Source organism: Magnolia sinica, chromosome 5 (assembly GCF_029962835.1).
Source record: "Magnolia sinica isolate HGM2019 chromosome 5, MsV1, whole genome shotgun sequence".
Lineage (NCBI taxonomy): Eukaryota > Viridiplantae > Streptophyta > Magnoliopsida > Magnoliales > Magnoliaceae > Magnolia > Magnolia sinica.
The window spans coordinates 63,279,778-63,295,816 of record NC_080577.1 but is presented as its reverse complement, the minus strand read 5'-3'; the positions used below and the strand labels follow the sequence as shown (position 1 = coordinate 63,295,816).

Genomic DNA, 16,039 nt, shown 5'->3' with positions numbered 1-16,039 from the left:
TTACTCTTCTTCGAAAGGTATTCTCTTCTTCTCTTGTCTTCCTCTTTTCCTTTCCACTAAAACCTTCTAAACCCTAGATCTTCAATTTCCTATTTTCCTCAATTTCTAAAAAAACATAATTCCCCAATTTCCATAAACCCTAATTCTCCATATTTCAGATTTTCCCATTCTTAACTCTAATCATAAAACCTACAAATCTGTCCATTGAGTGTGGAACGTGCCTATGCTAAATTGGAAGTTCTATCCTTCCATTGGTCCTAGTTTGATTTATGTGATTTCTTAGCATGCGGGGATGTGATTTAGGTTAAATCAGATTTTATTTCTTATTGTTTACTCTTAATTAATTGGTAGGTTAGCATCTTTTGTCAATTGAATTACTTATGAACTCTTTCATAATCTCCACGTTGCATGCTAGCATTAAATCATGTGTCCCGCATCAAACACCTAGAATTCACATAGTTGAAAATATTGATGATTACTTTAGTGATATTGATACGTTGGCAATACTTAGTGATACATTGGTAATACCTGTAATTTTTGATACTACCAGCGTTATCGGTATTGCTACCAGTGTTATCGGTATCGCTAAGCTGGAGATAAAGATAATATCGGAGATATTTCGATAATATCGGAGATAATTCGAACACTGGTTGATACACAAATGGATCGGAATCACAGACTGGTTGGCGATTAAGGGAGTATATTTGAAGTAGTGTTTAAAATAGCGCTTGTAGTGTAGCTAAATAGTGTAAATTCCCTGTAGCGTATGCTACAGGGGTCGTAGCGTTCACCAGAACTACATAGCGTGTAGCGTTTGTAGTGTACGCTACATTGTATTTTTTGTTTATTTTTTATTTTTGAAGTGTGATGAGAACATTTACTTTTATTTTTTTCTATTTTATTTGTTTAAAATAATGTAGAACTCATATTATAAAAAAAAGAAAAATAAGCTTAAAATGTAAAGTTAAAACCAAACCTCTCTTTGTCTACTTTCACTTAAAATGGTGGTGATCCTTTATTAAAGTTTCTTAATGAGGATGAGTTTCTTGAACTCTCTTCTTTGCTTTTGTAAGTGCTATAATGTACAAAGCACACTCTTGTTTGTCAAATTTCGATGAGACAAAACAACTTATGATATGGTTCAGACAATGTGAATCAAGATAGAAAGTTCACCTTCAAGAGAATCAAGAAGATAGAAAGTTCATCTTCAAGAGAGTCATGAAGTTGGAAAGTGTAAGCTTAAGTACAAGTCATGAAGTTGGAAAGTGCAAGCTCAAGTACAAGTCATGAAGTTGGAAAGTTCAAGCTAAAATGAGTTCAAGTTCTACTACACTTCTAGTAGAAGATCAAGCTCCACCTTCTACTACACTTCAAGTGGAAGATCAACTATGCTTTATTGAAGATTCAAGAAGAAGAACAAGCTTTACACTTCAATGTCCAGTCTTCTCAGGTATAACAAACCCTAGAAAGACCTTAGACTTAGGTGCTTTTAAAAGACAAACTCATATGGGTTTTTATACTTTGGTTAGGCTTAAGTTCGACTAGTCTAGGCCTTGGTTCGAGTAGTCTAAGCTGTGGCTCGACCAGTCTAAGATAATGTTCGATCAGTCCAAGTTTGAAATCCAAAAAATGGATATTTCTGGTGCTTTTTCGACCAGTCGAGCAGATTGCTCGACCAGTCGAGGGTTGCTCGACTCGAAGTCCAGCAACCATATTTTGGCTCCCTCAACCAGTCGAAGCCCATGCTCGACCAGTCGAGCAGGGCCTTCGACCAGTCGAAGAACAGTTTTATCCGATCACGCCCAAAATTTGAAATTTTGTTAGATCTTAGACGAGTTGAAACAACAACATTTCTAACTATAAATAGAGGCCTTCTCTTATTCCGAAATTCAAGCTAAGAAAAGCCTTCACCAAGAGAGAAAGAAGTTCCCACTATCTTCAAGCTATTGCATGGTATTTTAATATTTTGTTTATATGGTCTTTTGTTTTAATTCCTTGATCTCTTTTCATGAATTTCATTATTTCAAGAGAGTAATTGCTCTTCTTTGAGATCTTGAGGAATTCAAACAAGTAGCCTTTGGTTTTTATTAATTTAAAATCAATCTATAACCTAGAACCCTTGTTTGTGTTACTGGACATTGAACATTCTACTTCAAGGGAAGTGGTTCTACAGGCTACATAAAAAACGTCTTCAATGAGAAGATAAGTATTCTTTGTATTTTGGTTTCTTTGAGATAGCCAGAAAATCTCATGTGTTGGTTTTGACTAAGATAGCCAGAAAATCTCAGTGTGGGGTTTTTGTTTGTGATAAGCCCTTTAAAATCACAACTGTGTAAGGTTTTAACGTGAACCTGTGAAAACCTTGTTTTTAGTGAACACCAATATCACGTGGGTTGTGATTATTGGGAGTAGAGTAGGTGTGGCTGTTTGAGAACAGTTGGTGTACACACCGAACCACTATAACTCCTGGTGTTGTGGTGGATGTTTAATTTTTGTATCTGTTGTGAATGATTGTAACTTTATTTCTGCACTGGTGAATGATTGTAATAGATAGGTTTATTGTCTTTTGCTTGGTTTGAAGTCTTGATCCTTACAAATGTTCGTGAAATCAGGTTGTCATACCTAAAACTTTATTTTTGGTGTAAGGTTGTCCTACGAACTAAGTTTGAATTAATTTTTCAATACTAGTGCTATTGAGATTTGTGATTTATTCTGATTTATTTATTATTTCAGTACTCTAAGTTTTTATTTGGCATTGTCCTATGCACCCCCCCCCCCCCCCCCTCTAGGACTGTTAAGCTCGCCTTTTTCAGCTTCATATGTTGTTCGTTGTTCGTCTGGATCCCTCGGAAAAGGATTATATGAAATGGCAACACGATAAATCTGGTAGGCTCTTAGTCAAGTCTTTGTTCAAGGTCTTAAGTGGTGGTAACTTATAGGTTGAGGCTTGTCCAACAATGCATTTATGGCACTACAGTGCTCCTTCGAAGGTTGCGGTGTTTGCATCGCTAGTAGGTTGCAAGAAGGTTCTTACAATTGATAATCTCCAAAGAGGGAGGCTGGTCCTCCCGAACGTGTGTATTATGTGTTATCAAAATGCGGAATCAGTGGATCATCTTTTTCTTCACTGCTCCTTAGCAGGCAAGATTTGGGAGGGTTTCTTCAGTCTATTTGGAGTGGCCTAGGTGATTCCAAATTCGATTGATAGCTTCTTCTTGGCGTGGCACGGTGGGGGAAGAGGAAAGGTAGGGAAATTTGTTTGGCGCATGTTGTTGCTAGCAGGCTTATGGTGTATATGGTTAGAAAGGAGCAACCGTTGCTTCATGAATAAGCAAAGGAAGGTGCAAGTGATCTTTCTGAATGCAAAATCCCTAATCAGGGAATGGGTTTATGTGTCTAAGTCAGTCGATCAATTTCCTCAAAGTTTGGTTGAGTTGTAATTTTCTATTTTTGTTTTCATTTGGCTGCGGCCGTTTAATAAAATTATCATCATTAAAAAAAATCCTTTGTTATAGTTAGTGTGAAACTCACATGCTAAAAAACTTTTAAAACTAAACTTGAAGAAAAAGGGTTTTGAAAGAGGGTTTTCGAAAACCCCTCTTTGGATAGATGACATCTATATTGTATTTAATATTGTTAACCTATGGGATTTTTATTTCTTTTCGTACTTGTAAGTTGTGACTTGTGGTTTCAATTAGACATTATTAACTAAAGTGGTTTGATTTAAAAAAAATTAAAGTGGTTTGCTTGGAAAGTTGTTGATGCATAATTATTTGATTTGGTTTATGACTTTATTTGTGGATTGGCTTTTGATAAATGATAATTTATAACTTATTTGAATATGCTATACTTGAAAAAATTAATCATCCTTTAGGCATTCTTATATATATATATATATATTCTAATTATTTATCATATTTTCCTATATTTAAATTAAAAAATAGAAGTATCGTGTAGCTTATGCTACATGCTATGCTATTTACGCCATACGCTACAGAGGGTTGAATGCTACGCACACGCTACCGCTATTTAAAATACTGATTTGAAGACCCTAGGAGATTGAAAATTGGTTGGTAATCTCATCTATTTAACTATCAGTCAAGTTGGGCATATCTTATATTGTGAGTGTGGTGATCTAATTTATGAGTTCTTTGAGGTTACATCACATGGATGTAGTTGCTTGGATTTTACGGTATCTTAAGAAGCGCTAGGACAGAATTTTATACAATCTACAGACTAAACAATCATCTTCAGATCATAGGGTACTATGATGCAAACTGAGCAAGTTCTTAAACAGATAGACCATCTATTACTGGGTATTGTATGTTTGTGGGAGGAAATCTATTCTCCTAAAAAAAAATAAAAAGAAGAGTTTTGTGGCTCTAGCACTGAAGCATAAAATAGAGCAATATCTCATACTATTTATTGAGTTAATGTGGATTAAGAAATTGTTGTAAGAAATGGGGTTTGCGGTGAATCTACTCGTACAATTGTTTTGTGATAATCAGATAGTATTCCATATTGCAAACAATCTAGTCTATCATGAGAGAACTAAACATATTGAAGTCGATTTTCACTTCATACATGAGAATGTCTCTAGTAGAGAACTATCTATGCCATATGTCCAGTCTCAAGCTTAACTTGCTGATGTGTTCGCCAAGGCCCTTAGTTACGGTTAGGCTACATGCATATACTCTAAGCTTGGCATTGATGACATCTATGCTCTAGCTTGAGGGAGTATTAAATAGATACGGAGATGTGGGCCGTACCACTATACGTCCCACCTAGATCTAGTTTTTAGTTATTTCTTCTTGTTATTCTTATTTTGGTTTGGGTTTGGGAAGCGTAGTGTATTCTTGCTTTGTTATTAAGGGTATTATTGTTATATTGACTTTTTATTATTAATATGAAGGGGAGAAGGTGGGCGTCCAACCCTAACTCACATTTCTTCTCTTCTCCCAACTTTCTTATCTCATTTGTCTTCATTTGTCTTCTTTTCTTATCTTATTTTTGTCTTCTCTTCTTATGTCTTTAATCTATATTTCTACACAAACAATACCCAACCTTCGTCCTTTTTCTCTAGAGTCAATACACTTATGAGTGATGAGCAACAAGACCCCCATTGAGAATGTTTCCCATATGGAAAGCCCCTAATGTTTTGGATATGCCATTACTGAGTGCGTGGATCTTTGTCAACATTTTGTATGGGCACTAACTATCAAAGCTAATAGGCCTAAACTCTTTCGGGCTTTTGTTCCTTTTTACATATTAACTTAATAAAGGATGGCGGTTGAAGAAAGTAATGATAATAACAATAAACAGTAACTAAGTTCTATGAACTTATTCTCTCCTTTCCTCTGATAAGACATAAGCAAGCAAACGATCTTTATTTGCAGATTAGATCAAGAGAAATGAAAGAATGAGTGAACATTTATTGATTTCAAACGGACATGGAAGAGCAATTATAAGGCAAAGAAAACCACAGGAGCAATCATCTAACAAGGAAAGCTACAGATATATTCATTCTTTTATTTTCTTGATAACTCAACTATAAAGAAATGAAATGGTGGTCCAAAATACAAATATCTTTCTCACATGATGTTCTATGATTAGTTGTTTAAAATGCTACATTTATTTATTATTTATTTTATGCCAATTAGTCCCATGAAATCTATGGTTTTTGCTTATGCTCTGATACCATGAAAAGAACCTTAAATTTGTTAGCCCCTTTGATTTAGTGATATCTATGTAGTCATATGGGGTAACATTCAAATCTGATACTCAAAGGTCTTGAAAATCTCAAAATGACTTAAATGTGCTATTCATTAGTTAATACTATAAACAAATTATACTTATCATTTTTATCATAATCTGTCACATAATTACTTTGATAAGATATGTTGATGTTGAAAAATTCAACTATTTTTCATGGTAGTGAACCAATATGTCAATTTTCATGTAGTTTCTGGCACTAGAATTTTGGAACATGCTCAAGTTCAAAATTTGGATGGATCTTTATTGTCGCTACGTCATCCAAAATCAGGTAGACAAATAAATATGTGCATTTCCATTTCTTGAATTGCATTATATATATATATATATATATATATATATATATATATATATATATATATATATTTTGTATACCACCATTTTTGTAACCAATTTTGACAATCTAAATTTATGTTCAAGTTATTTGTGCTTGTGCTTCAGGATGTGGATGGGTGAAGCCATTGAGTGATCTAGTTGAGGCACCCAAACCTTTATACATTGCATTGGTTTAGTGATCTACATTGTTGAACTGATGGGTCCCATTGTGAATGGGAGATGATCCCAAGATCCTTTTTTTTTTCTTTGAATGGAAATTTGCCAATAGATTTTGTTAGATTGGAAGTGTTACTAGCCATCCACTATTTTGCCTTTTTTTTTTTTTTTTTTGGTTCAATGCGGACCTTCTCTCTCTCTCTCTTGATTCTTATACAGACCCATTGGTCGATCCATGGGTGCATTTCTCAGTTGATCTATCACTTGGGAATGATATCGTTCTCCTCGGAAACCCACTTCTCCTATTTTTGAGAAAAGAAGTAGCCGCAAAAATCAATTTCCATTTCCATATCTTTCTTCAAATTTTGCAGGAGTGTCTTGAAAAAGAAGAAGTTAAATCCTCATTTCCACATTTACGGGAGACCTCTTGCCATTTGACCACTAACCTTTCAACATTTCCATGAAATTCATTCTTGCAAAACAAACAATGTAAATTAGATTTATGTTCACGGTTTTCCCACCTGTTCCAGTTGGGTTTTCTGTATCCACATTTTTGATTCTTCCTAAACAAACCCAGGAAAAACCCCGTTTCTTTACTCATTTGGGTTGTCATCCTCTTCATTGTCTCTTGTCGCATCCATGCTCCCAACCAGTGTTCGAAATATCGGTATTGCGTTACGTATCGCATCCTTGGGATATAGATATGTATCGGTTATTGCACGGGATATATCGTTTGTATCGGGTAATTTATTGCAGTTTTTGGGAAACATGGGGAAACGTTGCGAAAATGGTTGAATTTTTTAACGCAACTTCATGGATTGTTGAAAAAGGCCTTAATACACACTTTTAAATCATAACATCTCAAAAAAGAAGTGCACATAATAGGTTTCCTTTGTATAGGGTCCTAAGTTATGCATTGTTTGACTGAATTAATGCAACTATATTCAAATTGAATGCATGGAATTTAGAGTGTATGTGACGATCATTTCATCAAACACTCCTAGATACTTCAAAATTAGTCTTAATTGCCAGTTGGTAGAAGGGAAATTTCAAAAAAAAAATATTTTAATAATTTTTTTATTAAAAATTGATTTTTATTTTTTAAAAATTGACTAGGTCTTGACAAATCAGTAGATCAGCCCTCATACATGCTTGATTTCATGTTTGGAGTGCAACATTGCAAGCAATTTGGGAGAAATTGGGGAAATTTCAAATTTTTTCCCAATTTTCCCCAAATCGGACCACCTGCACTCAAATTTCAAAATTAGAGTGTATGTGATAATCATTTCATCAAATACTCCTAAATACTTCGAAATTAGTTTCAATTGACAGCGAGTTGAAGGGAAAAAAAAAAAAAAAACATGGAGAACATGAAGAACCAATAGATATCGAAATCAAAGTTCCAACACCATGTTTTTCATGCAAAATATGAAGAACCAATGGATTTGTAACTGTTTAACACTGATTTAACATAACTTCAACAAAAAAGGGATCGGAAATTGAAAATGCTCACCAGATCAAACATGTGGGATATATCGGCACTACATGTGTGTTTCGTCTTGCACAGGTGGGATACAAGATATATCGTGGGATGTATTGGCCGATATCGTCGATATTTAAAACATTGCTCCCAACCTTGCTAGCCTTTTGTGTTCATCTCTTGTCTTGAACTTCAATCAGATCCTTTCAATCTTCAAAAAGATTGAAATTGGACATGTAACTTTCGAACAATTCCTGTAACAACTCGTGTGTCAGTTGCCAGCCATAGTATTTGTCATTATGAGTTGATGTCTCTACCAAAAAATCTTCAAAATGCAAAGGAAAAGAAAAATAATAGACAAGGTAATTCTCTTTCTTTCTCTTTGGAAACCTACCAGTACAGCAGTATTGTAGGCTTGTAGCGACTATGGGAGCCGTCCTTTTATTAGTATGGAAATATGGGTTTTGAAGATGGCATGGGGCTTTAAATGTATGGATTTTGGGAAGGATGGGTTATGTGATGGGTCTCAGGGGATATGTTTTTGAAATTCAGGGTTTTCGAGACAATAGGAAGAAAACAAAAATATGTTTTGTTTATGGATTGAAGGATGCGTTTAACAAAATTAGGGCTTTTAGGAGATTGTTAGGTTACGGTTTCCAAAGGAAAAAATGACTCGATGTGAACTAGTAAAGAATTAGAAAATACCCAGGAATAAATCCAACCACAACTTGCTTTGTCACCAAATTAATGCTGGACGAAAAAATGGATGACGGAATTTGTGAACATTGGATCCTTGGGTTAATCTCACCAACTATTTGATGGATACTTTGAAGCTCAGAATTGACAGGAAAACTCACTGTAATTAACCTTTTCTATAATCTCAAGAAAAGAAAGATAAAATAGTAGGGTGTTTAATCAATGGCAAATGTACTCAAAAGTCTCTACAAGAACTCTTTATATAAGGAGAGTGTTTCAAACTAACCAAGGCTGCTAACTAGACCAAATAATCATGTTAACTTGCCAACCAAGTAAGCAAGCAAAACCTAAGAAATAAAAGACCAACACAAATAAAAGATAGAATCATGCATGTGCACCATGGGCCATGTTGGTCTATATGAATGAACAGTGCAGGTGGATCAATAGTGCACGTGTGAACAGAGCAGAGATGAACAGTTCACATGCGTGAACAGTGCATGTGTGGTTTCCAGAATTTGATTGGACCCCCTGTCGGCCCTGCTGGTCTGATTGGACAGGTGTATATGTATGTGTAGTCCTCTCTTCTTTTTTTTTTCTTTTTTTTTTTTAAAATTTTTTAAAATCATCTGCAAGCAGGCTGATAGAATATATCTGGGGGCCTGATTATCAACCGGATAGGCTGTGGGCCTGCCTTGACCTTTGTTGGCAGATCTTCGTGATCGGGCGGACCTGGATTTATCAACATCCTACGTAGACAGTTACAAATGGGAAAATTTGCAATTGTTCTCAGGCCAACTATATATGGACCAATTGATGGATTCATCTCTGCATTGAAGGCCTATGGCTGGATGCTGTTTTCATGAGCCCAAAATTTGGTATTATTTGTTCACTTCTGAAGCAATTTTCTGCCAAAAATGGTTGGAATTTGATGCTTTTTCTCACTAGCTGCATATTTGGCTAGAATGTTTAATCTTTCAGAAAAAAATGAAAAGAAATAAAGAAAACATAAAATACTAGTCTCCATTTCTTATTGGCCAATTTTCTTATAATGGTCTCTTTTAATTGTGTATAATTCTTATCTCTAAATCATCATCATCATCATCATCATCACCATAGTCTATGCAGCCTTTTGGGGTTGGCTTAACGATACCTCTGAATATTATGTATTTCTCATATCATTTTGTTGAAACTGCAAGTTGATGTCTAGATACTAAATTTGTAAACACTGACTGAATGATTTCTTTGTTAAGCATGTAACGCTTTGCGAAATGTCTGTGATCCTTAGTAACTTCCCTTTCAGTTATTCAACATGAGCCTGGTTTATCAAAACATAGTTAGCTCTCATTGCAAGTTAGCAACCAATATGGTCTTTGTTTGTAGAACTTAGGAAGGTATTATCTGATTGTACAGAAATGCTAGCAATGCTTTATCAATTGAAATAAAGACAATATACTAATGCTTTGTAGTCCGTTTATATTCTTTTAATCGATTTTTCAATAATTGAACAGGACACCCAACATGTTATGCCTTCATCAATGAATCTCTTCAAGAACTTCACTGGTTTAAGCAATCTTATGGCTCTTGGTTCCAAGGGAATTATGTCTGTGAAGGTAAATATTTGATTTGTTATCACATATAGTTTGTTTCTATTGATGCTGTAATTCTATTTACCAGGGGGAACCTCATGGCTATTGAAGTTATTCACACACTAGGGTAGTCTTTTGGATCCCACGATTTTGATGCACATTGGGGTTTATAACTTTATACACATTCTAAAAAATCTCCTTGCTGTGGGTGTCAAATTCAAAGAAAGAGGGAAAAAACACAGATTTTCCCTCAAGGTTGTGTTACTATGGCATCATCTTGATGTAATGCTGATGTCATCCTAGGGAGACCTACAAAACTTGTTTGTCTCTGCCTAAAATCAAGGGAAGAAGAGCATGCTTCCGGTCTTTTAGTTGCTGTTTTGGGAAGCCCTAACTAATTCCAAGTGACACAAATGTCATCATAAACTGGTATTCTAACTCCAATCTTTAGGTCACAGGACTGATTTCTGTGTATGGTTAAGAGTTATTAGCTACTGGAAGTATTATGGGCTAGTGAAGTATTGTTTAGGGAATAAAGAACTAAGAGATGGCAAGGACTGTTTTAGAGAAATCAAACGCTAAGATCAGTTACGGAGGGAAGGCTGAGATTTTTCTAGGTTTTGCTTTGTTTTAGGGCTTTATTTAAAGAGTCTGTTACAGGTGCTTTCAAATACATTTTCACTGGGATGCTTGGTGCAAATTGGGATGCATTTATTCTTCTGTAATAGTTTCTTCTGTTCCCACAATTCTTGTTATTGTGAGTTGGTGTTTCTACTTGAGTTTATACAGTAGAGGATTGATTATGATAATCAGCCCCCTACTTTGCACAGACACTGACATCATTTATCATGCAAATGCAAAATCAGAAAGACAATTGTTAAAAATGGACTTGCATATGAAAGTTTGATCTCATTGTTTGCAATCTAAAAAGTTTTGGATTGATTTGCTTAGACTGCCATTGCTCAAAGAGAATCATTTGGATGAGTCTTGAACTTTGCCATTTGATTGAATTAGTTAGGAAATAACCAAGCGAAGGAAAAATATAGAGGGTAGTCACGTAAACAAATGCATTATAGATTGGTATAAGTTACATAGTTTGAGTCAATAGTAAGGAACTAAATCAAAACAATGTATACATATCTGAAAGGAAAGTGTAGCATACATACAATCATCTCTCACATAACCACAGCGTCCACTCAGCTGGGTACTAGAATATATACATGTTCAAAAATAAATGTAATTGACTATCCATACATTCTGCTCTCAAAATATGGTACAGAAATGTGAACTTGTCGGCCTACAACTGCTCATCGATGAACTGAAAATACGACCCACTGAACACGAGGTCCACAAACACATCCTCCCCTTCAGTCACCTATATAGTACCTACGACACAAGTATCTGGTTGGTGTTTTAAAACGCGATCTCAGGAGGGAGTGAGTGATCAACTCAATGTTACTATTCCCTAAATTTCACATGTTATTAAAATAATTCAGTACATGTAATGAGGTGGTGAAATTCCACTAGCGTGGTAGACTCTCAGGAGTTTCAACTCCCGGTCAAGGGTTCGAGTACCCATAGGTGGTGAAATTCCACTAGTGTGAGTGTGTGGGGGTGTGTAGTAAAAAAAAAATAAAAATAAATTCAGTACATGTAATGAGGCATTACATCGCAAATAGTTTCCTAATCTAGATGATTAATGCATGCCAAGAGGAATGAAAAATGATGGGGTTGCCAAACTTGCCACTCAAAACAGTTTTAGTGGGGTTACCGAATGCATCACTCTATGTAATATGATGGGGTTACCAAACGCAACACTCAAGTAGAATGCAACCATGATTATTCAACCTTTATTAATTCGTATTCAATCAGCAGTATTGGTGAAGCCAAAACACCACAATTGTATCACAAATTAATATGCAGGAAATAGGTGTTGTTACCAGTGTCCGCTTGTCCATTTAAGGTTCATCACCCGGTGTCTTTAGATCAACAATTTCATATGTATGGGCATTCACCCAAGACAATAATTTAATATGATTCGGGTCGTCATCCAAAATCAATGATGGTAGGCTTGTCTCCTCCATTGGTGCTCAAGACTCGCTGTAAGATTACCTAATTAGTACAGGTCAAAGACAACGCACACACAGTGTCCAATATCACCGTGCTTGTCCCATGAGCTATATCTGAACGCATTGTAAATGTGTGCATTATTCTATTCTATTGCTACGATATTTTGGTCTATGAAATTTTAAATATTTTTGCCACTAACATGTTAAATATAGCATCTTAAAGAAAAAAGGCAACAAAAAGAAAAAAAAGAAAACATATTAATTATAGTGAGAGGAGATCTAGTTCAACTAGTTGGATAAAATATTTCGCCCTTTACTTTCTATAATTCGTGTGTGGTACGCGTCTGCTGATCCAAACCATCTAGTCATAGGGGATAATCATGAATGGGTCGCAAACGAAATTTCAATGATTAGACATTTCTAACCATTTAAAAAATTGACATAGAAAAATCACTAAATTTGTTTAAGTGATTTCAACATTTTCACATGGTTTGGATTGTCTGATCACTATGACTTTTGGTCTCTTGTGAATTTATTAATCCTTCCAATGAATGAATGGTTTGGGTTATCATTCACATATGCTATGTGTAGCGTACAAACCTTGGAGGATGAAAATTTCTTACTCCCTGGTTAGCTACATCGCCTCCAAATTATAATATATGTTGAATGATGAGCTATAGGTGTCCTAGAAGAGGGGTGAATAGGACTAAACTAATTCCTGGTAATAAATCGTGGAAAATATATTCTCAATCGCAAAAAAGTATTGAAACCTTGATTCCAATTAATTCGTAGGACAACCTTTACCTAAAACTTTAGGCAGGACAACCTTATTTCACGACGTCCTTGAAATCAATTTTTTAAAACAGTAAATGTAGAGAATAAGATAAACAATCACCACAAATACACAAAGAATTATAGTGATTTGGTGTTCAACACACCTACTCCACTCCCAAAATTACTACTTCACGTAATTTTGGCTTTCCACTATTTTAAAGGTTTTCATAGGATCACCTCAACAACCCCTTATAGTTCTTGTGATTTTCGCAGGCTTACCACGATAAAACCTCTTATTGATTTTTATGGGCTAACCACCACTCAATCCGATGAGATTGCCGGGCAATCTTAACAAACCCAAATGATAGAAATATAATCAAATAAATACTTATATTTTGAAGACGAAATGTTGATGCAAAGATACTGATGAAGTTGAAGTTTCAATCAATGCAGCGATCTTCGTTCTTGGATGATGATGAATCAATGTATGCACAACTAGAAAGGATTTAGGGATCTATAATTTCTCAAAGAATAAAACGCTAAAAGCTGCAGATTCAATTCTCTAATCTCAAGTAGAGTATTACTTACTCTTTAATTGAATTTGAATCTAACTTGAGAAAGAGAATTGAATAAGCTAAAACAAAATAGGAATTATCACACAAATAGCTTTAGAAGGACCCGAGTTTCTCTTTTTTTTTGAGGATGTTTTATCACACTTTTTCTTATCTAAAACAATGAGAGAGGGTCTCTATTTATAGCCAAGGGATTTGGTTATTCGTTTAGCCCAAAAATAGCTTCGGCTGGCTAAATTTCAAAGATACAGTTTCAACGGCTATCAAATTTTGCGGGATATGATTTCATAAAAAATTCGGCTGGCTGGAACAAAAATTTGGCTGGCCGGAGTAGCCATTCGGCTAGCCGAATACAAGGTTCGATTGACCAAATTCCCTCAAAATCTGAAAAATTTAATTGTTGGAAACTTGACCCAAGACACCTTCAAGCTGGCCCGAGCCAAGTTCGGCTGGCTGAACTTGCAACAGATTTTTCATTTTTGAGTTGTTGTAAACTTGGCTGAGGCTGAAATTGGGCTGGCCGAATAGAATCTCGCTGGCCGAACCAGAGGTTGGGTTGGCCGAACATCTTCAATTTTACACAGTAATCTTTCACATTTTAAACATATAAAGGCCATGATAAAATCCTCTATCCTATGGTCTTTTCCTAGGGTCATTTTACTTGAAGGTTGGCATACATTTAATCAATCACTTGAACCCTTTCCGAACGTCTCTTCGTGAGATGTCGAGTCGCGTTTCTTGAAGTGTTGTAGCAGACTGAAGTATGCTGAAGCTTCAACCAGAATTTTGTCTATGAAATTTGACAACTACATGTGTGCTTAGAATACTAGCACTTACATATGCCATGCATTGTATAGTTTGTAGTTGTACCATAAGATTATTTATTTATGTTGCATAAACACTAATGCAATTTTGGTTTGACATCCGTAGTGACTGTCGGATTCACTGAACCCCCCAAAATTGGATTTTCGTGGATTTGACAGTGGAGCATTGAGAGTTGGTGCACACGTCCTACCACTTCAGGGTGTCTTGTGGGTAGGGGTGTCAATGGGCAAGGCTTGGGCCTGCCAAAAGCAGAATTTTGAACAGATTCAGCCCAAAATAGTTCAAAACTGGGCTGAGACCAACCCCAGGCCTGGCCCGTTGATAGCCCTACTTGTGGGAATCTAACAAGCATTTCAAAATTTAAATTTCAAACGTGCATTTTCTAATGCTTGTTAAGATTACCATTCACCATTATTGGATGGTGAAAGATGTGTGCATGGCATCTTGGTGCACCAATATCCCCACAAAATTTTCAGCTTTTAAAATTTTTTTTTTTCTCAATAAAAAATAAATAAAATAAGTATAAACAAATAAAATAAACAAATGTCCTTTACATTGGAGCATGTCTAAATCATCATTAACATGCTGGTCAAATTGGCTTTTCTATTAAAAAAAAGAATTATATGATACGTGGGTATTCCACGTGCAATTGGTTCCATAATGATTGAGTTTAATATTTCACCTGTAGCATAGGTGGGTAGATTTATGTGATCCATTGGAATGTCGCTGAAAATTGTGTCGCTCCTTGGAAGAATCCATGTGATGTGCTGCTTTTATCATATACATCACATACTACAAATGGTTGCTTGGAATAATTTTGCGGTGTCTTAAACCTTCTACAATGATATTACTTACTGTAATGACAAAACAATATCATGTAAATGAAATTTATCTTGTATTTTTCATCCATGTAAGTGTCTTAGTACAAATAATTTGTTATATTACATGAAATGTTTAATAAATTAAATTTTTATATGTTGTGTATATGTGCTTGCATATTATGTACTATAAACCTTGGGTGCACAGAGCATGAGGAGAATTGCAGGCGATTCTAATGCAGGAGCTTGGATGCACCTATATCAAAATGTTTGTAAAGATGCGTTTGGATCGTAAGCTGTTTTGCTTCAGCTACTTTTGCCTCAAATAGCTCGGTTTCCACTTATTGAGTGTAGAAGTATGTTTGGTAGGATCTCTCTAAATAAGCTTGAGAATATTTCCAAAATCTTCTTATATAGACTAGAAGAGCCTATAAATACCGTAGCTTTTATTCATTCAATCATGAAAGCAATTTTATTCTCCAAAGCTCTTCTTGGTATCAAATAGAGTCCTTTGTTATTATCTTTTCTCTATTTGCCTAGCCCAATGATTTAGTAGCCTCCATCCTCTAGCATTCAAAATTTGTTGATCTTCGATCTTGCGGCCTACTAATCTCATCCCCATTTTCTTCCTCTTTCCTTGCCTCTTCTCCTATAAATCTAATCTTCTCCTAATCTATTCTTCCCCAATCTTACTCTTTCAAATATCAATCTCTTTTGTCAAGGAAAAAATAAAATAAATTCTTCTATATACTGCAACAAAACCCAACCCTAGCTCCAAGCCTTCTTTTCTCGCCAAGAAAGAAAAAGAAAAAGAAAAGAAACCTTTTCTTCATCTCTCTCAAATCAATCACTCTCTCTCCATTTTTAAAATCTCTTTATTTTTCTTTTTGAAATCTTAGACTTGTTTTAATGGTTAAAAAAAAAGAAAAGAATTTGTTCCATCCTTTAAAAAAGT

At 35.2% G+C, this 16,039-nt stretch overlaps 1 protein-coding gene across 3 annotated transcripts in view; it reads left to right on the top strand.

Annotated features, from left to right (window-relative positions):
• LOC131246088 (uncharacterized) overlaps positions 1 to 16,039 on the top strand; it is a 114,599-nt gene that overhangs the window by 15,679 nt on the left and 82,881 nt on the right. For all 3 annotated transcript variants that reach the window (XM_058245955.1, XM_058245954.1, XM_058245956.1), the window contains exons 3-4: positions 5,963 to 6,043; positions 9,949 to 10,050. In XM_058245955.1, the coding sequence (XP_058101938.1) occupies positions 5,963 to 6,043; positions 9,949 to 10,050 (183 nt within the window). The remainder of the gene's footprint in view (positions 1 to 5,962; positions 6,044 to 9,948; positions 10,051 to 16,039) is intronic.